Source organism: Amblyraja radiata, chromosome 5 (assembly GCF_010909765.2).
Source record: "Amblyraja radiata isolate CabotCenter1 chromosome 5, sAmbRad1.1.pri, whole genome shotgun sequence".
NCBI classification, from domain to species: Eukaryota; Metazoa; Chordata; class Chondrichthyes; order Rajiformes; family Rajidae; genus Amblyraja; species Amblyraja radiata.
The window spans coordinates 47,700,253-47,725,037 of record NC_045960.1 but is presented as its reverse complement, the minus strand read 5'-3'; the positions used below and the strand labels follow the sequence as shown (position 1 = coordinate 47,725,037).

The 24,785-nt window shown below is 41.7% G+C and overlaps 1 protein-coding gene across 2 annotated transcripts in view; it reads right to left on the bottom strand.

Moving 5' to 3' along the window:
- Nucleotides 1-24,785, bottom strand: part of lama4 (laminin subunit alpha 4) — a 122,630-nt gene that overhangs the window by 86,859 nt on the left and 10,986 nt on the right. Inside the window, exons 2-4 of one of the 2 annotated variants that reach the window (XM_033021147.1) lie at nucleotides 22,739-22,840; nucleotides 3,799-3,926; nucleotides 759-839 (exon numbers count right to left, since the gene is read on the bottom strand). In XM_033021147.1, the coding sequence (XP_032877038.1) occupies nucleotides 759-839; nucleotides 3,799-3,926; nucleotides 22,739-22,840 (311 nt within the window). The remainder of the gene's footprint in view (nucleotides 1-758; nucleotides 840-3,798; nucleotides 3,927-22,738; nucleotides 22,841-24,785) is intronic. The other variant, XM_033021148.1, reaches the window with a different exon arrangement.

The window sequence follows — 24,785 nt, the reverse complement described above, 5'->3', positions numbered from 1 at the left end:
TGTTTCTGCGCTGTATCTCTAAAATAAAACTAAACTAAACTCATGGTTGTTCACCATTGTGATATACAATAGTTAAGCTGAGTAACTGTAAAATATGCGGAAATGGAATTGATGAAATGCTCCACAAGACATTGCATTGGAATTAACTTTAACTGCTATAACATGGTTCATGAACTATCCTACTATTGATGGCTAATTTTGTGTGGGTGAAAGATCATTTAAATTCCTATCTTCTTAGAAAGAACTTATAGCTTGGTGAGATTGCAGTTGCATCTAATAAAATCATTATTTCAGTTATGTTATATTTTTTTAATAGAATATTCATGCCCTTTCTCCTTAAATAGCAGACTTAATTACCTATCACAGCCGGCACTATTTTCACTTCAGGTTGGAAATAATTGTGCAATCCATTCAATCAGTTTACCAGGTGTTTATGTGATCATTATCATTAAAAGTCAAGACCACAAATATCCATCTAATTTATGGGACAATCCAAGTTTAAGTTTCGTACAGTAAATCTAAGCAGGTGGAAAGAATAGTAGGGTTTTGTTGATAGCATGGGATGAATAGTAGAGGGGGGAGGGGGGGGGGGGGTCATGCATAGTGTTACATTTTAAAAATATACATAAATATAAAGCACTTGTAATACACGACTGGAACTACAACCTTAGGGCAACAACTCTGGTATTACAAACACAAGTCAGGTCAACATGAATCCAGCAAACCAGGTTTAAAAATCTGGTTTAGAAAATACTGACCTTTCACATCTGGGCCCAGCATAATTTTCCTTGCAAATACACCGCAATCTATCAGATTTAATCGTACAGGAAACTGCAAAACTGTAAATAAAAATTAAAATTAAAAAGGTGCACATAAATATTATGTTTTCATAGTTTCTGGTAGATTTTGTATCAGGCTTCACATTGTGATGTTAATATCATAATAATTTATTGTATATTTATTGTGTTAACATATCTGTAAAGCTGCAGCAAGAGTGAATTTCATTTATTATAATTTAACACCCTTGATCATAGAATCATAGAATCATAGAAAGTAGGTGCGAGAGTAGACCACCAGGTCCGTCGAGCCCGCACCGCCATTCACTCATGGCTGAACACTAAACAGACACACTTACCCACAAACAGTAGACACAAGACACAGAACACAAGACACTACCCTCCCCTTTATACCGCTATCACCCCTCTCCACCCCAAGAACCGCGTGATCTCCTGGGGGAGGCAAAAAAAACGGATAAAAACCCAGGTCCAATTCGGGAAAAAAATCCGGGAAATTCCTCTCCGACCCCAATCCAGGCGATCGACACTTGTCCAGGAGATCACTCAGGTCTTACTATACTAACCATACCTAGGTCCATATCCCTGCCCTCTCCCCGTAGCCCCTTATCCCCTTGGCAGCTAAAAAACCATCTATTTTTGACTTAAATATATTTAACGTTTCTGCTTCCACTGCTCCCTGGGGCAGTGAATTCCACAAACTAACCACCCTCTGGGTGAAGAAGTTCTTCCTCATCTCAGTTTTAAAAGAGCCCCCCCTCACTCTGCAACTATGTCCCCTAGTTCTAGCCCCCCCGATCATTGGGAACATCCTCGGTGCATCCACCCGATCAAGGCCCCTCACGATCTTATACGTTTCAATGAGATCGCCTCTCATTCTTCTAAACTCCAGAGAGTAGAGTCCCAGCTTACTTAACCTTTCCTCATACGTCAATCCCCTCATTGCAGGAATTAATCTTGTAAACCTTCGCTGCACTGCCTCCAGGGCTAGTACATCCTTTCTTAAGTATGGACCCCAGAACTGTACACAGTATTCCAAATGTGGTCTCACTAATACCGTGTACAGCTGCAGCAAGACCTCCGTGTTTTTATACTCAATCCCCCTAGCAATAAAGGCCAAAACTCCATTGGCCTTCCTGATTGCTTGCTGCACCTGCATACTGACTTTTAGTGATTCATGTACTAATACCCCTAGATCCCTTTGCGTTGCATTACAACGCAGCTCCTCCTCATTTAGAAAATAACTTGCCCTATCATTTTTTTCCCCAAAGTGAATGACTTCACATTTATTAGTATTAAATTTCATCTGCCAAGTTGTTGCCCACTCACCTAGCTTATCTATATCCTTTTGCAGACTCTTCCTATCCTCCTCATCCCCTACTTTCCCTCCCATTTTCGTATCGTCCGCAAATTTTGATATATTACACTTGGTTCCCTCCTCCAAATCATTTATATAAATTGTGAACAACTGGGGTCCCAGCACCGACCCTTGCGGAACCCCGCTAGTTACCGGTTGCCATCCCGAGTATGAACCATTTATCCCCACTCTCTGCTTCCTATTTGTTAGCCAATCCTCTACCCATGCTAATATATTACCCCCAATCCCATAATTTTCAATGACATGAACAAATTCATCAAATCGTTAGATGATCTGCTAACTTTTCATAATGAACAAAGGGCGTTAATTCTATATAAAACAAGCTGCAAGCTATATATAATAATTTACAAACTAAAAGCAATTTTACTTAGTTTCTCAGTTTACATCTCAAAGTTTTTTTTACATATCAAGATTCTCACAGGCACCGAGATTTTCTTCCACTCACTGTAGTCCCTTAGATAATATTTCCGGGCACATTCTAACCATTCAAAATCAATGCTACTTGCTGAGATCAGCATTTGCAACAGTTTATTTCTAACATAACACAGTAGAACACTGGAAAAGGCTCTTCAGCCTGCAATGTCTGTGCCAAACATAATGCCATTATCAAAGATTTATCTGCCAGCACAGAATCCATATCCCTCCATTCCCTGGAAATCCATCAGAAAGTCTATCAAATGCCACTATCATTTCTGCCTCCACCACCACCCCCCACAGTGCGTTCCATGCATCCACCACACTCCGTGTAAAAAAAAAATTTGCCCTGCACATCCCCTTTAAACTTTTGCCCATCTCAATTTAAAGTTTTGCCCTTTTTGGATTTCCATCTTTCGAAATAAGGTTATTCTGCTTGTCTACTCTATGCCTCATTATTTTATGCTTCTATCAGGTCTCCCTGAAACCTCTGCTGTTCCAGAAAAAAACAATTCTCTTTAAAATCCCTCTGTACATCAATGCTGTTAAAGTTGTGCCATTAATGATATATATTCCTCTTACATTCAACCTCCCAAAGTATAATACCTCACACCTGCTTCGATAAAACTTCATCTGCCAATTCTCCATCCATTTCTATAGTTGATCAGTATCCCACCGTACCCATTGACAGCCTTCCTCACAGGCCACGGTCCAAGCAATCTTGGTGTCATCTGCAAACTTACTAATCAATTCATCTACGTTTAGGTCCAAAGATAGACACAAAACTCATATAACTCAACGGGACAGGCAGCATCTCCAGAGAGAAGGAATGGGTGACGTTTCGGGTTGAGACCATTCTTCAGACTTCAGACTACATTGAGGTCCAAGTCATTTATAAATATCTCAAACAGATAGAGCACATACTAGGTTTTGTAAGGAGATTTCCACTGAATTAAATGTAATTTCCAGTTGAAATTCATGTTTGCCTTAATCATTGATGTCACATTCATTTTTATGCAGAATCTCACATGTTTACATTAAAACACTGGAAGTTCTGTAATCAGACTTCAATAACACATTGACAGCAAATCTTCATTTGACTTTTTTTTTCACTACGTGGCTTGGAGTCACTTATTTAAACATTGTTTGTCATTTTTGTTGCATTTGGCAGAAGCAAGATTGCGGTTATTAGGGCAATGTTATCTAACTCACTTGTATTTAGGTACACTTAGAGGACAAGGACAAGGCTGGCAGGATTTATAATGGCCTTCAGCGACATCACCAATGTATCCATCAAGGCATTTATCACAGTGCTCTCCTGTTGTGTTATTCTGACAATTCTGAAATGCAAAGGGATAAATTATTCAGATTTTATCATTTACTGAGTGAAATATTCCAAATCAGTTCCAAATGTAGCTAAAGTAATTTTTATCTTTGCAATATTTATTTTAGTTAACACTCTGAAATATGCGTGAGTAAATTATTCATGTAATACCAGAAAGAGAAGCATGCATATGCTGTTTGAATTTTCAACTTCTTGTTTTTTTACAGATTATATTTTTGTTGAGTACAATTTGCTTGGATTATAAACAATCTTAGTTCTGACATTAGTATAGATTGAGTGAAATATATATCTATCTAGGAAAATTGCTTTATGAAAAAAATACTTGGAAAGCATTTAGAAATTGAACAAGAGGCCACACCAAAGCAGGACAAGCTGGAATTATTCCAGTAGTTCAGGCCATGTCTATGGTGAGGAGAACAAATAATGACACATATGACTCCTACTCTCTGTCATCATTATATTATCCCTACCCCCACTCCCTAACATTCAAGAATGATGACAGTTCTTATGCGCTTGTCTGAAGGTCACCGATTTTGTTCAATTCTAACAGTGGATAATGGGCCTGTCCCACTTAGGTGATTTTTCAGGCGACTGCCGGTGACTGTCAAGTCATAGCAGGTCGCTGAAAAACCGGCGACTGGAACGGCGACTGTCAGAGTGGAACACACACACACACACGCGCACACACACACACACACACGCGCACACACACACACACACACACACACGCACGCACGCACGCACGCACACACACACACACACACACACACACACACACACACACACACACACACACACACACACACACACACACACACACACACACACAAACACACATCGCTTCCTTCACCAGCCAGTTATGCAGGTGGGGGGCAGGGCAAGCGGGGGGGGCGCTGTCTGAGTGAAATTCACATGGTGCAAAGCCAATGTGATACAAACACACACCACGATGAACGGGAAGGTTGGCGCTGTAATTAAGACGATGAAAGCACAGTGTACGGGAAGGGTCACTTAAGTCCTTTAAAGGGGGGGGGGAGAGAAAAGGGAGACAACTTTTAAGAAGCCAGTGATACACAGCTGTGGAGCTCGGTGGACATTAACATTAACGGTCGGTTACCCTTGGTTCTGAAACTACTGTTTACTTTTTTTCCCCCAATGAGCCAATTAAATTCACTGATCAGCAACAACCTATGATAACCTACGATAACCTACGACCTCCTGCTGACCCACTACCACTGCACCTACCGCACGAGAATTCTCGCTACTTTCCATGGCGGCTTCATTCTGGTCGCTGCTAATTTTTCAACATGCGACCAGAATTAAGCCGCAACTAGTTCAGAGAATGCGGGAACTAGTTGCTGGTTAATACACAAAAGGACACAAAATGCTGGAGTAACTCAGCGGGTCAGGCTGCGTCTCTGGAGAACATGGATAAATGTGACATTATCCAATTATAAACGAAGGCAGATTATTATCTGAACGCTGTCAGATTAGGAAAAGGGGAGGTGCAACGAGACCTGGGTGTGCTTGTACATCAGTCACTGAGAGTAAGCATGCAAGTACAGCAGGCAGTGAAAAAAACCTATGGCATGTTGGCCTTCATTGTGAGAGGATTTGAGTTTAGGATCAAGGAAGGTCCTACTGCAGTTGTACAGGACCCTGGTGAGACCACACCTGGAAGAATGTGTGCAATTTTGGTCTCCTAGTTTGAGTAAGGTAATTATTGCTATTGAGGGAGTGCAACGAAGGTTCGCCAGGTTAATTCCCAGGATGGCGGGACTGACATATGATGAAAGAATGGGTCTTTTGTCGATCTTCGTGACCTTTTGGAGTGTTTCTGCTTGCATGATGCTGAAGGGATTGGCCAGGCAGATACAAGGATCAAACCCGCGGTGGTTTAGGTATCGTATAGGGGAATTTGCTGTGCAATCCAAAAATAAAGATTAGTTGTTCCAGTGCTTGACTCAGTGGTTTTTGATGAACTAGACTCGGGGGTATGCTTGAGAAGAGCGTATTTACAAGGGGAGAAAATGGTCAAAACCCTTAGGCAGCCGGAGTGCAACTACGGGTTGGCAGTGGTGGCGGGTGTCTGGCCTGGAAGCGGCGCGAGTCAGGGTTGGTGCCAAAGATAAATTGGGTGATAGCTTTGCCGTACACTGTTCAGTCTGCAGCAGTGACCCTGAATTTCCATGTGCCTCCCAGCAATCATTTTCCATCACACTCCCTTTGTGTTCTCTCCTTACTTGACTTCCTACATTGTTCCAACAAAACTCCATGTGAGTTAAAGTAACCACCTTGGGGAATTATCACAATAACAATTACAGATAATTAACCTTTCCATTCATGTCTCTAACATTTTAGAATGTATTATCTCTTTCCCTCTAGGACTGTAGATTTCACTCATATCCTATTCACGTGGGGGCGTTCCGGCTCGGGGCTGGAACGGTGCTCCGGTGGCTGGGACGGTGTTCTGGCGGTGGTGGCCTGAGTCCGGGGTTTGGCCGCGGGCCAGCGGCTGCGTCAGCAGGACTGGTGGGCGGCAGCTTCGACCACCCCGGGGCGCGGTGATTGAGCCGCGGGACAGTTTTTAACATCGCCCGGTGGGGTATCGCCTCAGCGCAAAGGGAGAAGAGGAGGGAAGAGACTGCAGCCCTAAGACTTTTGCCTCCATCACAGTGAGGAGATGCTGGGTGGACTCACTGTGGTGGATGTTAATATGTGTTTATTGTTGTTTTTTATTGTATTGTATTGTATGTTTGACTGCTGCAATTTCGTTCAGACTTCGGTCTGAATGACAATAAAGGCTATCTAATCTATTTATTCCAACCCCAATCATAACTCTTGTTATTCATTAATCTTTACTATCTTCTCTCATCTGATATTCACATCACACATCATTTAATCTCTCTTGGGCTTTGCCCCCATCACACATTTTCTCTGTTGTTTTCTCCACTCCTTCTCTTTTCACTACAATTTTAAATTTCTTTCATTTCCAACCTTTCATGGTTGAATAAAAAGATCTCATGCCTGAAACATCAACTCTTATTTCTCTTTGTAAAGGATCCGTTAGGCCTGGTGAACGCGTAAGCATTTTCTCTTTATTTTAGATTCCAGCTTTAGACTTTAGAGAGATAGCCCAGAAACAGGCCCTTCGCCCCACCTAGTTCACGCCAACCAGCGATCACCCCGTACACTAGAACTAGCCTACACGCTCTAGACGTTACAATTTTACCTAAGCCAATTACCCAATAAACCTTTGGAATGTGGAAGGAAACTGGAACACCCGGAGAAAACCCATGTGGTCACAGGGAGAACGTACAAACTCTGTACAGACAGTACCCATAGTCATAATCGAAACGCACGTCTCTGGCGCTGTGAGGCCACAACACTACTGCTGCATCACTGTGCCGCGACAAAGCTTCTGTAGTGTATTGCTTAAACTTTGAAATTATTTTTGTTGTTTCATGAAGGAAATCTTTACTTTTGAATTAATTAACTTGTTGGGTATTTAATCTGAATGCAATTTTGGAAAGTGGAAATTGTTTTTTTGGTTTCCAGTGTAAAATGTGTCCAAATTTATTGGCGATGGGCAGTTCACAAGTCGGCACATTCAGTTCTTTCGAAAATGTGTGCAAGATGAAAATCATTGGTGGCCGATTGCCTCAGGCATTCTTACCACTCAAGCCAAAATTGGATTTCCATACCAATTCTTATCGGAATTTTTACAATAAACAGCACTACATTAAAAAAAATGGCAACAATTCATTTGTGTGAAAATGCCTCATTTATTTATGATTATTGACTTGATGATAAAGAAGGTACTTTCTCATCATCTTTTAATAGTGTCTAGCGAGAAATATCCCACTGCATAGCATACTGACAAATTCACTGTATAAAGTGAATACAGATGTATTGAAAACAGAATCTGGAGAAGGGTCTCGACCCTAAACGTCACCAATTCCTTCTCTCCAGAGATGCTACCAGTCCTGCTGAGTTACACCAGCATTTTGTGTCTACCTTCACTGTATTAAGTACTCTCTTGTTAATGCAATGGTCAATTTTGTCATGATCTTGTCATGGAACATTAGAATAGCATAGTACAAAAGAGACCAACGCTATTTGCCTGCACATAATCCATATCCTGCCACTCCCTGCATATCCACGAGTCTCTTAAATGCCACTATCGAATCTGCCTCTGCTACCACCCCTGACACTGTGTTCCAGGTACTCAGCAATCTCTGTGTAAAAGATGTTGCCCCGCATATCTTTTTTAAACTTTGTACTCTCACATTAAAGCTATGCCCTCTAGTATTTAAGTTAAATGTGTTTCCAAATTATTTTTTATATTTTTATGTATTTTTTTTATAGCATTTTAATATTACTGATTTTAATCTTCTCTGATAATTGAATCCGTGCAGAAGTGGAGCCAAAGGCCAATGACACAACATACTGTTAACAGAACATGATGGCAACCTGTAGCTCAAGCCTCATATTTCACCATCTGAGACCTGACTGCTGACCATCATGAGTGATCAGGGTGATCATGACTGTGATGTCTCAATTTTCATTTGATTTGCAAGGCCAGAATGCCAGAAGGCCAGAATGCATTAGTGTCATTGTAAGGCTCACATGAAATTTGGAGGAGGTTTGGAGGAGGTTGGGTGGGATTGCAAACATGAGATGTAGGTTGAGTCCAACTTGATCTGGCCCAGATTTACACGTATCATCCCAAGAAATTGCATTTTATACTGGGTGAGGTAGTTGAAATAAGATCATGATGTAAGTTATTATGCTTTATTTTCACTTCAGTTATTTGCTTGGAGTTTCCATATGGCTGCATTTTCTTAGCATGATTCATTCAAGATCACAATCTAAACCAAAATGGCACAAAAGTACAAAATATATTCCATAAACCTTTGCATTTGTGAAAGATGGGGATGGCAATACTAATCACTGCCCACAAACAATTAATAAATTACCTCATTCTGATTTTTCAATAATTAAGTCTGTTTGTAAGCCATCAAAGGGGCTTTAAAAATTAAGCAGATTATTTTGAACTCATGTTGTTTGCCCATCTTTAGGAACCTCTACTCATATGATATTCATTTCCAAATTTCTGGAATCTAATTTAAACAGCTGGGACGTGCTGCGCATTAAAGATAATATTCTAGGATTCATTCCAGCGCAGGATTCTGCCTGAAAGACTTGCTTCTTTCCTGGAGAATTCTTCTCAAATGCCAGCAGCAATATTTCCTTCAACTCCATTCAAACAGAAATTTGGATGCAAAGCAAGTAATGTTCCCATGACAACCATACTCTCAACAAGGTAGATGATGTGAATATTTACAGTAGACATTTCCATGACAACACCAAATCCAATAATTTTTTCCACTTTTACTTCCTCTCCCAATTTTGCTAATTGTGATGTCACCCCAATTTCCCACATAAACTCATATTTTCAAAATAGTTCTGCCTGAAGAGCTTGATTTGATAGAGAAAAATAAAGTATACTGAATAATATTTAGATACATTACATATTTATTATGCCTTAAGGGACAGGAGCTCTTCATATAATGGAGTGATCGTATAACCAAGAAGGTGCCCTTGAGAAAGTATTATCTTTGACTGCAACAGTTCAAAAAAGTAACATGTCATCACTTTTCTAAAGGGCAGTTAGTGGTGAACAATGAATGCTGGTCTTGACAGCAAGGCTGAGTCATACAGTGTGGAAACAGGCCCTTCAGCCCAACTTGCCCACATTGACCAACAAGTCCCACCTGCACTAGTCCCACCTGCCTGTGTTTGGCCCATATCCCTCCAAACCTGTCCTTCGATGTGCCTATCTAATAGATTTTTAAATGTTGCAATAGTCCCTGCCTCAACTACCTCCCCTGGCAGCTTGTTCCATACACCCACCGCTCTTTGTGTGAAATTATAATTACGATAAATGAAGTGCAGCTAGTATTGAGCTCCGATTTTGTGAAGGTTATACTGGAGTGGTCTAAGTTATAGCCACTGGGATGGATGAATAGAGGTTTGGGTGTAGGTGTTGATAATAATAATAATAATAATAATATATCTTTTATTGTCATTGCACGTCAGTGCAACGAGATTTAGTGTGCAGCTCCACTGATGTACAAGAAAGGTAAATAAATACAATACATAAATAAACAAGCTGAATTGATTGACGTGACCATCTGAGGGAGACTGTCCAAAGGGGGTGGGTGGGGGGGCACTCATTAGGGCCGGTTCAGAGCCGCTATAGCTCTTGGGATGAAACTGTTCCTGAGTCTGGAGGTTCGGGCGTAGAAGGCCTTGTAACGTCTGCCGGAGGGAAGTAGTTGAAACAGACCGTGGCAGGGGTGTGATGAGTACTTATGGATGCTGAGGGCCTTCCTGAGGCACCGCATGTGGTAGATGCCCTCCAAGGCTGGTAGCTCTGTCCCGATGATCCTCTGCGCTCTGTTGACGACGCGCTGAAGAGCTCTCCTCTCCGCCTCCGTGCAGCTGAGATACCACACAGAGATGCCATACGTTAGTATGCTCTCTGTGGTGCAGCGGTAGAACGTTGTCAGCAGCTGTTGGGGCAGACCAGTCTTTTTTAATGTCCTCAGGAAGAACAGTCGTTGCTGTGCCTTCTTGACCAACGCGGCGGTGTTTATGGACCATGTGAGGTCTTCTGAAATGTGAGTGCCCAGAAACTTAAAGCTGGACACTCTCTTCACACTTTCCCCATAAATGGAGATTGGGGCGTATTCTCCAGAATGGGACCTCCTGAAGTCAATAATCAGCTCCTTGGTCTTGGAGGTGTTTAGTGCCAAGTTGTTATTGGCGCACCAGTCCGCCAGGTTCTGCACCTCCGCTCTGTATTTTGTTTCATCACCGTTGGTGATCAGCCCAATCACTGTTGTGTCGTCTGCAAACTTCACGATGGTGTTGGTGTCGAATGCAGGGACACAGTCGTGAGTGAAGAGGGAGTAGAGCATGGGGCTTAGTACACAACCCTGTGGTGTGCCGGTGCTCAGGGTGATGGTGGAGGACAGGTGCGGGCCCAGTCTCACTGCCTGCGGTCGCTCCGTGAGAAAGTTCAGGATCCAAGCGCATATCGGTGAGCTGAGGCCTAGCTGGTGGAGTTTGGTGGTGAGCTTGGTGGGGATGACCGCATTGAATGCAGAGCTATAGTCAATGAAGAGCATCCTCACATACGTGCCCTGTCTGTCCAGGTGAGTCAGGACAGTGTGAAGGGCCAGAGAGATGGCATCCTCTGTCGATCTATTTGCCCTGTATGCAAATTGATGGGAGTCCAGTGAGGCAGGGATGCTGGATTTAATATGGGAGAGGACCAGCCTTTCGAAGCACTTCATGGGGATTGGAGTCAGGGCAACCGGCCGGTAGTCGTTGAGGTTGGTGATTTTGGACTTTTTCGGCACCGGCACTATGGTGGCTGTTTTCAGGCACTTGGGGACCATTGCCAGAGATAGAGAGAGATTGAAGATTCTCGTGAATACCTCCGCCAGCTGTCCAGCACAGTCCTTTAATACTCTTCCCTGTACACCATCCGGGCCTGCAGCCTTGCGTGGATTGATCCTACGCAGAGCGCACTGTACCTCCTGAGTGCTCAGTGTTAAGGCCTGTCCCTCCGCTATGGCTGGGGTTATTCCACACCTGGTGGTGTTGCCAGTATCGAACCGGGCAAAGAAGGTGTTTAGTTCGTTGGCCAGTGTGATATCACCGTGATGGTCCCATTGACCCGTGACAAGGGGAAACTTCATACAGCTGGTTTACAGCATCAGTTGGTATAGTCTGGGACTTGCTCAGCCCAATCCCCATTTGGCACACACAAAGCAGGCCACACCTTCAAAGTACTTACACAATAGTGCCCCATGGGCCTTGCACAGTTGAGAGAATTTCTCTGTGTTGCTGGATAGGGAGTTCCAGGATTTGAACCAGCAAAAATGACAGGAAAATTATATATTTACAAATCGCTCAGTGACTTGGAGGAAGATACAGATGGTGTTACCACAGACCAAACCCTGGAAGAGGACAATGGGTCAAACAGCATCTGTGAAGGCACAAGTTGTAAGGTGTTTGGAATCAAAATCCTGCATCAGGACTGAAAGGGAAGAGGAATGATTCCTAGGGTGGATTTAGAGCTTGGTAGATGAGCAATGGAACCAGGTGTGGAGGAGTTAATGGAAAGATAGAACCAGATGGGAGAGAGGATGTGAGGGAGAAGCTGGTAGATGTGGAGGGGATGGTGAGCAGATGTTGGGTTTCTATTTTTCTGCTACTCAATTTATTTTTGGTAGTAGAGGTCATGGGTTTCAGAATTGCTGCCAGAGTATCTTAGAGAGCAACTCCAGCTTAATAAATGGTACACACCACAGCCACTGTACGCTGGTGATGGAGGGAATGAATGAATATACTGGGTGATGGATAAGATACCAGACAAACAGACTGGTTTATACCAAAGATAGACACAAAGTGCAGGAGTAATTCAGCGGGTCAGTGTTGGTCTAAAGCTGGAGGCAAGAAAAGACCAGGACCAATCAGGGCAAGCAACAAATGATCTCAGGCAGGTGGTGCCTTGGTAGGCCCATTGTTTGATTGTTGACAAGGTACGATCTTAAGTATAATCTTAAGAGGGATACCATGTGATAATCTGTGGAACTTGTTAAATGGCTCGGGTGGAGGAAGGGAGATGGGGTGTAGGTAGAAGTTACATAAAGTTAGAGAATTCAACATTTATACTGCTGGGTTGTAAGCTACCCTTGTGAAATATCATAAGATCATAAGTGATAGGAGTAGAATTAGGCCATTCAGCCCATAAAGGCTACTCCGCCATTCAATCATGGCTGATCTATCTCTCCCTCCTAACCCCATTCTCCTGCCTTCTCCCCATAATACCTGACACCCATATGAGGTGTTGTTCCTCCAATTTGTGTGTGGCCTCACTCTGGCAATGTAGGAGGCCCGGGACAGACTAACAGGCTGGTTTGTCTTGGATGCTGCTGAGTTTCTTAAGTGTTTTTTGCAGCTGTTTTTTGACCCTGAGTTTGAAGAAGGGTCTCGACCCGAAACGTTACCCATTCCTTCTCTCCAGAGATGCTGCCTGTCCCACTGAGTTACTCCAGCTGTTTGTGTCTCTCTTGATTTATTAGTCATTGAAAAGGAAAGAACAATGTATGAAGTCAAAATTGGTTGTGAAGTTCAACACGTTATTGATTGCTAAAAAGGGCCTTTTAAGTGTCTGCAGCCTTGACACTTAAAAAAATATCTGCACTTTCTCTGTAGCTGTTATAATATATTCTGTACTTTTGCACGTATATTTTGCACTACCTGATGTAGTCATGTATGGTATGATTTGCCTGGATCGCACACAAAGCAAAGGTTCTCACTGGATCTCATACACATGACAATACTAAACTGATACAAATACTAATAATACACTCCAATCAAGGCAACAACATGATGAATCTCTCCTGCAGCCACTCCAAAGGATCCATGTGCTTTCAACAGAGTGGTGATTGGAATTGCATGCAATACTCCAAATGTAGTCAACCAAAAATGTAATACAGCTACAACATGTATTCTCAACTTTTATATTTAAGGCCTTGACCGATTAAGGCATGCATGCCACCTGCCTTCTTTACCAACCCACCTTTTCATTCAGATTATTAATATATATTATATTGTGGGCCAAAGGGCCTATTCCTGTGCTGTACTGTTCTACAAATAGCAGAGGTTCAGGCACTGATCCTTGCAGAAAACCACTGGTCACAGACCTCCACTCCTCTACCACTATCCCTTGTCTTCAATGTCCAAGTCAATTTTGGATCCAATTTTGTAACTCACTCATGCAATCCATGTGACTTACATTTTTTAAAAATGATATACCTTAGTTGTGTATGTTTTTAACTTGGTTTTGATGCATATTTAATAATTAGAATAGAGGAAAGAAGCACAGACGGCTTTCATGAATGTCAGACTTATGGCTCCAGGGACACAATATCTCTCTGAAGCAGCTTCCTGGAGATTTGGCATGGTGCCTATTATTTCTGAAAAGACCCATTTTTTTGTGAGTGACTAGCTTAGTATAAATGACAACCTTCATATGTCTTTACAATTCAGTGGTGCAACTGAGATAAGTTAGCCTCTGTGACCAGTGATATATTGCCGTTCAAATACAGTTACATTCGTAAATGCCGTTGCTCTCAATCACATTGGCAATGCTTTGCTATAGCTTAACTCTGTCATGTGGTTCTGCTGTTAATCATATTCAGGCTGGCACAGATTGAAACCTCGAACATTGTGCTTAATGCAGTGTAATGTAAGATATGATTCACTCTCTCCATGTTAGAAGTTTGTGAGCTTGAGTTCCACTCAAATATAAACTAAACTGATATTTCAATGAGCACTGAGAGATTTCTGTGCAATGGGAAGAGACTGAGAAGATTTCTTTGGAAGAGACTGTCATCTTGGGCATTGCTTGCATTTACATTCAGAATTCAAATGTATTATGAGGGATGTAATCACAGAGCACTTTAAAAATAATATTTGATTGAGTTGAGTCTTTGGCAAGTCATGTGTAGGAAGGAACTGCAGATGCTGGTTTACACCAAAGATGGACACAAAAGTGCTGGAGTAACTAGTGGGCCAGGCAGCATCCCTAGATAGAAGGAATGGGTGATGTTTCGGGTCGCGACTTTTCCTCAGACTGAGAGTCAGGGGAGAGGCTGAAAAAGAGATATGGAAGGGTTAGGTGTGAAAACAAGTCATTAAAGGAGACGAAGTTCAAAGACAATATAGATTAGATCACCTAGGGGAAGGTGACAACGAAGCATACAAAGATAAAATGTAATCAGGAGGACAGTCAGAGTGGTCAGAGAACTAGGATGGGGAAGGATAGAGTGAGAGGGAAAGCAAGGTTTACTTGAAGTTGGAGAAGTCAATATTCATACCGCTGGGTTGTAAGCTGCCCAAGCAAAATATGAGGTGTTGTTCCTCATCTGTCTTGGGCCTCCTCCACTATCAGAGTAAGGCTTAATGCAAATTGAATAAATAATATTTAAATTATAAATTATAACCATATAACCATATAACAATTACAGCACGGAAACAGGCCATCTCGACCCCTCTAGTCCGTGCCGAACACATAATCTCCCCTAGTCCCATATACCTGCGCTCAGACCATAACCCTCCATTCCTTTCCCATCCATATAACTATCCAATTTATTTTTAAATGATAAAAACGAACCTGCCTCCACCACCTTCACTGGAAGCTCATTCCACACAGCTACCACTCTCTGAGTAAAGAAGTTCCCCCTCATGTTACCCCTAAACTTCAGTCACTTAATTCTCAAGTCATGTCCCCTTGTTTGAATCTTCCCTACTCTCAGTGGGAAAAGCTTTTCCACGTCAACTCTGTATATAATATGTATAATAACTATTATTATAGAAGATTATGATAAAGGGGATAGAGATGTGTCAAGTGACTGTGCAATGCAGGAACATGTCAGATACACTATAAAGTGGAAAACTGGAAATACTCAGCATTTGTTTAAGTAAATGGCACAGTTAATGTTTTAGGTTGACAATATTTAGTTTGAATGGACTGATTATCGACCTGAAACAATACATTGGTTTTATCCATCCATAAATGTTGCTTGATGCACTTAGTTTTTCTAGTATTCTCACTGTTTATTTCAGATTTTCAACATCACTGGTATTTTGCCTTAAAATTCACTGATCGTTGAAGTAGCTTATGGGTTTTAACCTTCATCATTGACACTGCTGATCTAGTATGTTATCCACCCCACTATGAACTGTAATCTGCAGCAAGTGGAATAATTTCCCAATGGAGCATACATATTGTGTGTTTGTACTGAGTTTCATAATTTGGGAATAAAATGCTCTCAATTAGGTGGCTGGTTACCAAGGTACAGGTGGATATATCTAGTGTATACATATCATTCACTGATCAAAGCCTCAAACTTCTCCATGCCATTTACCTAATGAGCAATCTGGACACAGTATACCCAGGGAAAAGATTATCAGCAAATTATCTTGAGGACTGAGATGGCAATTGGAGAGATTAAAAGTTAACCAGGTGCAATAATAATAATAATAATGGATGGGATTTATATAGCGCCTTTCTAATACTCAAGGCGCTTTACATCGCATTATTCATTCACTCCTCAGTCACACTCGGTGGTGGTAAGCTACTTCTGTAGCCACAGCTGCCCTGGGGCAGACTGACGGAAGCGTGGCTGCCAATCTGCGCCTACGGCCCCTCCGACCACCACCAATCACTCACACACATTCACACACAGGCAAAGGTGGGTGAAGTGTCTTGCCCAAGGACACAACGACAGTATGCACTCCAAGCGGGATTCGAACCGGCTACCTTCCGGTTGCCAGCCGAACACTTAGCCCATTGTGCCATCTGTCGTCCCAATGAAGTGCAATGAATCTTCTGACAGGTTTAACAACCTGCAACCAATGCACTGTATTTCAGGCCTCTGTTGATATCAGGATTAATGAAGCTCGAGAATAATAAATTACTTTAGTTGCTATATTATACATTTTCTGGAGAGAATTAGTGCTTAGAATCAACAGAGAGGTCAGCAATTCTGTCAATAATGAAAATTGAAACAAGCAGAATTAATAAATGCTACTTCATATTATCAAAGGTTTACAGTATTCTTCCTTAACACCAAGTAATCAGGGATTCTATTGGATGTAATTATTACATAGAACCAAGAATGTGGTTGAGAAAATAGAAAAAAAGATGTGCCAAAAAATGTATTCATCAAGATATTATTAGAACAAAAATCATTGGTGTTTCCAACCAAAGTATGAAGTTTTATTCAGTGCAAATCTAAACTATGAATGTCAGCAAAGTCCTAAATTTGATGATTATTCAAATTTATCATCAATTAAATTTTGATGTTCTATTCCAGGAAGATAGACGTGTGACGTGCTGATTGCTGTTGGTGTCCCGGTTTAGGAATGGAAAACAACCAGAGAGCAGCTACACATTGATGTACATCAGGTGCTGCTAGAAGTTAAATGTTTCTTTAAAATATGCATTTATAGCAACTGCTCTGTTCAATGGTGTGTAATTGCTTTGTTGTAAATTCTGCCAGAAGCTGCTTGCCTGTGGGGAGTGAGCACATAATAAAAATGCTGTTTTGGCACATTGTAAGTTCCTTTGTTTAATAAAGTACTTAGTTGGTTTAATTTACCCACTATATTCCTATGGCTTAGTGAGTGATTGAGAGGAAGATACAGGGGAAATATGATTCAACTAAAGAAACAGTATCATGCATGACTATGACAGCTGGTGCTCCTTTGACCTTCCTGTGGTCATGGTGCTGATGGAACAGTTGAATTATTGGATTGATAATCCTGGTTTAATGATCCAAAGAGCCAAGTTAAAATCCCACTGTGGAAATTGAATTAATTTAACAATCTGGAATTTTATTAAAAAAAAGACTGGTAATGACACTAAACCAAGCCTCCTCTCATCCATTAATGCCTAATAGGTGAAGAAATCTAAGCACTGGAGTAAGTCGGTAGGTCAGGCAATATCTCTGGAGGACATGGATAGGCAACGTTTCAGGTCTTTTCCAGACTCCTGAAGTAATGTCCCGGCCTGAAATGTCACCTATTCATGTACTCCAGAGATTAGGCTTGAACAGCTGTTTACTCCAGTAGTTTAATTTACTTTTGTTTAGAGATACTGTGCTGAAACAGGCCCTTCGGCCCACCTAGTCCGCGCCGACCAATGATCCCCATGCACCAGCACTATCCGATACATTAGGGACAATTTACAAATTTTACTGAAGCCGATTTACCTACGAACCTGTATGTCTTTGGAGTGTGGGAGGAAACCGGAGCACCCAAAGAAAAGCCACATGGTCACAGGGAGAACATACAAACTCCGTATAGACAGCACCCGTAGTCAGGATCGAACCCTGGTCTCTGACGCTGTAAGGCAGCAATTCGACTGCTGGTTAACCATGCCGCCCAGTACTTTGTGTTTTACTCAAGATTCCAGCATCTGCAGTGTCTCGTGTCTCCACGTAAGTAAATCTGCTGTCCCCACCTGAACGGGACTGTATGTGATTCCAAATCCACAAATGCATTGGAATTGACATAGCAAGCTATTCATTTGCCAAACCACTACAATTAAGGATGCCTGGATCCTGAAGAAACGGTTAAAAAGAACCTAAAACTTTGCAAAGCTTTATGTTGGAGGACACACAGCATAAAACTGCCATGTAGAAAAGAGTTAAGTGGGATGAGGAAGGAAAGAGAAGTGAAAATCATTTTCAACAGTGTTTTCAACACTGCAATCCAATAGAAAACCATATGTTACATTTCAAGAATTATCCCAAACATTTAGCAAGTTTATCTCTCCGGCATTTATACAAACACATTTGTTTTTGCACAATATTGCTAACTATGGCAGATATCAAGGTGGCATGGAATTAAAAAAAAGAAGCAAAATTTGCCCCAAATGTGAACACTGGTCAATCAAGTGATCCTTGCGAATACAAAACAACAATTCTGTTCTTTGTAGAAACAGATGCAGAATGGAAGCCAAGACAATTTTAATGTAGAGGAGAGTTGACAGAAAATAAAACCTGCTCATTGGAGATGGAACAGGTTCCAATTATATTTTGTGCCCGTGTTTCTCATGTAGACTATCAAGCCTTGTGCCCAGCAACCATCATCTACCATTATAGATGCATATCAAGGTCAATGGTGTGAACAAATCAAATTTAGCATTCCCATGTTTGAATAGACACTGGTCTATAGGCCTATATCCTTCTGTAATTAAAGCATTTATATAATGTTGTTAACTGCTAGTCTGGGGAGTAATTCATATGCACATGCAAACAAATATTTTAGGACAGAAATAGTGTCTAAAATTGTATGTGGGTGGAACGATAGCCTTTGGTGCACTCTGTAATTAGACACTGCACAGTACTCATCATGTAATCTGAAAACATGTAATACAAAATTTGCAGAACTGATCCTCTTCACATTTGTGCAGAAAAAATGTGTGCAGCAAAGAAAAATAACACAAATCCTTGCACATTGTTGTATTGTTATATTGGCCTTTTTTAGGAGATGACGAGTACAATGAAGAACACATTTTCATCTCTTTACTATTGTATAAAGGAGAGTTATATTTCAGAAATTATATATATCATTGTTGATTGTCACTTTCAAAATGATTGGAGACATGCTTCTTAAGCTTTATATGCTAAATATATACCTTAACATACATATTTAAACTTTATTGCTGCCTTTCAAGTCAAGTCAAGTCAAGTATCCTTTATTGTCATTCAGACCTTTCAGTCTGAACGAAATTCCGTGCCTTGCAGTCATAACATAGAATAAAATAACAACACACACAATAAACATAGATTTAACATCCACCACAGTGAGTCTACCAGGCCCTCCTCACTGTGATGGAAGGCAAAAGTCTTAAAGTCCTTGTCTCTTCCCTCCTTGTTCTCCCTCTGTGTTGAGGAGATCCAGGCTTCTGATGTTGTGACCCCGCCGGGTGATGGTCAGTAAGTCCTGTGGCTGAATCCGAGCTCCGCGAACGGGCCGGTTCAAACTCCGTGGCCCGGGGCAGTCGAAGCTGCCGAAGCTGCCGTCCTCCAGTCCAGCGGACGAAGCTGTTGTTGCGGGAGCTCCGGAAAAACAGGTCACTAACCTGGGGCCTGCAAGCTCCCGACAATGTCGTCCACTGGGCCCTCGGCCGAGCCTCCGAGGCTCCGAGGTCGGGTTGCCGCCGCCGCAACGCCGCCACAGCCCCGAAGTCGGGTCGCCGCCGCCGCCGTCGCAACGCCGCCACAGCCCCGAAGTCGGCCAGCCTCGCGTTGGTAAGCCCTGGCTGGCTCTGCCTCCGGAGCCTCGAGGTCAGCACCGCCATTAGGCCTCAGCGCAGACGGAGATGGAGACGGGGTATACGACAAGAAAAGGTCGCATCCCCCCGAAGGAAGAGACTAAAACAAGTTTCTCCCACCCCCCCCCCCCCCACACATACACAACTAAAATAAACCAAAATAAATCAGATTCAGATTCAAACTTTATTGTCATTGTGCAGTGTACAGTACAGAGACAATGAAATGCAGTTAGCATCTCCCTAGAAGAGCGACATAAATATGAGCAATAAATACATATATTTACGTGCATACAGTCATAGTAGTGCAATTATTTATTTACTTTCCTGGTGGGAGGAGTGTCCGTGGGGGGGGGGGGTGATTGGCAATCACCAAGGTACAGTGTTGAGTAGTGTAACAGCCGCAGGGAAGAAACTGTTCCTGGACCTGCTGGTCCGGCAACGGAGAGACCTGTAGCGCCTCCCGGATGGTAGGAAGGTAAACAGTCTGTGGTAGGGGTTAGAGCAGTCCTTGGCGATGCTGAGCACCCTTCGCAGACAACGCTTGCTTTGGACAGACTCAATGCAGGGGAGTGAGGAACCGGTGATGCGTTGGGCAATTTTCACCACCCTCTGCAGTGTTTTCCGTCGGAGACAGAGCAGTTGCCATACCATACTGTGATACAGTTGGTAAGGATGCTCTCGATGGTGCAGCGGTAGAAGTTCACCAGAATCTGAGGAGACAGATGGACCTTCTTTAGTCTCCTCAGGAAGAAGTCCTGAGGAAACTGTAGCAACGGGACAAAAATAAACCAAAAATAGAAAAGACAAACAGACTGCAGGCCAGCCGCAGCTGCTTGGGCAGTGCCGCCACTTCCGGAAATACATAAATTAGAAAATATTCAAAGATTTGAGACCAAAGAGGCAAAATTAACTGGAAAGTCAAACCAACTTCAGACATCTTTAACAGTAACCAGTTATAAACCTGCATAGTTTTACCCATGTTAAATTTGATATTAGGTGTTATTACAGTACAGTAAGTAGCCACAGGGCAGGATTTGCAAGGATGCAATTTGGGCATTACAAAGGCATTTAGCGACATTCAGCATGGGATCAGGCCCTTCCACTCAACTCGGCCATGCTGACCAACACGCCCCATCTACACTAATCCCATATGCCCGCATTTCACTTATATCCCTCTATACCTTTCCTATCCATGTACCTGTCCAAACGCCTTCTAAAAGTTATCTTACCTGCCACAACTACCTCCTCTGCCAACTCGTTCCATAAACCTACCACCTCCGATGTGCAAAAGTTGACCCTCAAGTTCCTATTAAATATTTTCCCTCTCACCTTAAATGTATGTCCTCTGGATCTTGATTCCCCTACTCTGGGTAAAAGACTATGTGCATTCACCCTATCTATTCCTCTCAAGTTTTTATACACTATAAGATCACCATCAGCCTCCTGCACTCCAAGGAATAAAGTCCTACCTGGCCCAATCATTCCCTTTAGCTCAAGCCCTTGAGTCCTTGCAACATCCTCAGAAATATTCTCTGCACTCTTTCCAGCTTAATAACACCCTTTCTGTAGCAAAACTGACCAAAACTGGTCCAACACGGGTGACCAAAACTGAACGCAATACTCCAACTGCCTCCCATCGCATTGTACAACGGTAACATAACATCCCAACTTCTATATACCCTGATTGAAGAAGACAAATGTCCCAAAAGCCTTCTTGATCATCCTTTTTACCTGTTTTCAGTGAAATATGTACCTGTACTCCGGGATCCCTCTGCTCCTCTGGACCCCGTTTCAAATTTTGGATTGTGCCATATTTTTAAACATTCCAACAACAACTTTTATTCCTTCTGTTCAGGCATCTTAGTCCTAATCTAATAAATTGTCTGTGGAAGGTATATCACATTAGTGTACCCGATTCATTTAAGTTCTTCAATTTATATGTGTCGTTTTGTGCATCATTGCACAAAAGCATCTGTTGACTACTTAGCTCGTGATCTGGAGTCTTACCTGCACTTAACAGTTACATCAACTACTTTACCCCCAAGTCTTTTGTGAAAATGCAAATTCCATGATGTGTTTTATATGATTTCACAAGCAGACTGTTTGAACAGTTTCCCAGTGCAAAAGTCTAGCCTTGGCCTTTGGTCACTTAGAACAAAGGCCACCTGTTTTATGAGAGTAATATATAGTTTCAACAGACATGCTTAACAGTGTATAAGTTTTCAACAGTCGAAAGCACAGGCTAAGAGAATCGATATCACTCAAATCTGTTCCCCTCAATAGGAGTGGTTCAGAATTACAAGATGTAAGTTAATTCCTTAATTGTTTTAATTCATAAATCGGTTCCATGTAATTGAGCACCTATATGCAGACTAACTATGTTAACCATTTTAACAATTAAGAATAGTTTTACTGATGAGGGACCGAAATAAATTTAGATTCAGCACATGTAAAAATGAGCACTGACCATTGTCCCCTCATTCCTCTTTAGCATTAAGTCAGAGTTTACCAACAGTTCACCCCGCTATCAAAAAAATCCATACTAAACATGGCCATTTGGCAAGGAATGTTCTACTTAGAATGCATCCAACCAATCCATGTGGCCTGCAATCATACCCAGCTTGTTTTTGTCTAGCAAGTAAAGCCATGTATTATCTTTCGAGAGTGTAATCTGAAAAGAAACAGCTGGTAAAACATGACTCTGATGGTCATTAGAGTTGCCAGATATGGAAATGAAAAAAACAAGGAAAAAGGTGAAGCAGCCAGAGTAACTTAGAACATTCAGTTGTTCAGTCATTTGGAACTGACTAATGTTTCAACCACTCAGATTAAAAAAATCTAACAACAATATCTGATGCATGAAAGCTGCAAGCACTCACAATGCAGATTCCAGAATCATGAAGGCATTCCGCTGAATGTCCGTGGCAGTAGCAAGGCAGACACACTCCATTATCTGTGCTGTAGAAACCTGCAGGGCAATTCTGAAAAAGAGCAGGTAACTGGATTCAGATTTAATTGAATAGAATAGCCCATAACAAACTCAAGTATATTAAAAAAATCCTAGCCTGGGAACAACCAAATAAACTGTTCAAAAGCTCAATATATCCAAAGCAATTTTCAACGTATTCGCTTTTGAACCTTAATGACTACTTTGTACAAATTAGTCATTTTTATTAATGGTATTTCAAATTAACAAAGGAATACGGAATAATATTTATCTTTTCACAAATATTGAACATTTTTGGGGAATAAATTGAATTAATTGTGTAAAGTTGACACTTGCAAAAAGCAAAAGAAAACATACAATATTCATTCACATACAATATACACAAAATTACCTAAGGTATAAAAAATCAGGATCTTTAAAAATATATGTGACATAGTGTTACTGCAAAGCCAATATTTATTTGTCCTTCCCCAAAATTTCATTTCAGAAGATGCGATGACTCCACATTCCCTTTGGGAGGATGGTCTTGAGCTGTCATGAACTGGTATTATCTATACAGTGAAGATACTTCCACAGTGTTGTTACTTAAGGCACTCTGGTAATTTGATCTAACAATAATGAAGGAAAGACAATATACTTGCATATCACAAAGGTCTGTGAAAAAGAGGGAAAAGTACAGGTTGTAGTGTTTCAATATGCCTGTTATCATTCTTCTGTCATGACATCAAAATAGTGGTATTGCATTAAGCAACTGAAGAACCCCTGGATAGTGAAATTAATTTTATAGTTAGTGTGCTTGGAAGTATTTATGGTTGTGGATGGACTGTACAGCAAATGGGCTTCTTTGTTTTTTTTTTAGAGATCCAGTGTGAAAACAGGCCCTTCGGCCCTCCAACAATCACCCCATGCACTAGTTCTACCTTGCACTTTCGTGACAATTCACAGAAGCCAATTAATCTACAAATCTGCACATCTTCGGAGTGTGGAAGGAAACCTGAGCACCCGGAGAAAACCCACGTGGTCACAGGGACAACGTGCAAACTCCATAGACAGGATTGAACCTGGGTCTCTGGCACTGTAAGGTAGTAACTCTACTGCTGTGCCACTGTGCTGCCCAAACGCTGTGCCACTGTGCCGCCCAATATCTTGAGCAATGTTCAGTTTTTTAAGTCATGTTGGGCGCACTCATCCAGCCAAGTGGAGAATATTCCATCACATTCCCAGCTGGGACCTTGCAAATGATCGGAAGAACATGGGGTGTTGTGAAGCGAGCCACTCACCACAGGATATCCAGCCTGCGATCTGCTCTTTCAGCCACAGTATTTATCTGACTGGTCTGGATAATAACATCAAGATGGTGAAGTTGAGAATATCTGTGCCAGGAATATGATGGAAGGACAATGGTAGCTGGTTATTCTGTCTTGTTGGAGATGGGGATTGGTTGGTACTGTAGCGTGAATGGTGCTTTTTAAAAAAAAGTCAGACATCTAGAACACATAAACAATATGTAACCATTCTAAAACTATTGTCTCAAACTATTTTTATCTTGATGTAATATATTGTGTCCTTGTATTAATCGGTCAATGCATTGAGTATAAAAGTTGGGGGAAGTCATGCTGCAGCAGTATAAATATTTGGAATATTGTGCATATTTCTGGTGACCACAATTATACAAAGGATGTTAAAATATTTGGAGAGGGTGCAGAAGAATTTCACCAGGCTGCTGCCTAGGTTGCATAGTTTTAATTCTATAGAGAGGTTGGACAAACTCGGATTGATTTCTGTGGAGCATCAAAGACTGAGGGGCGGCTTGATAGAAGTGTATATGATGAGAGACATAGATAGAGTAGACAGTCAAAGTTTTCTTCCCAGGATGGATATGTCAAATGGCAAAGGTGAGAGGGAGAAAATGTAAAGGAGATTTGTGGCAAAAGGGTGAGAGGGTGAAAGTTTAAGAGGGGTTTGTGAGGCAAGTCTTT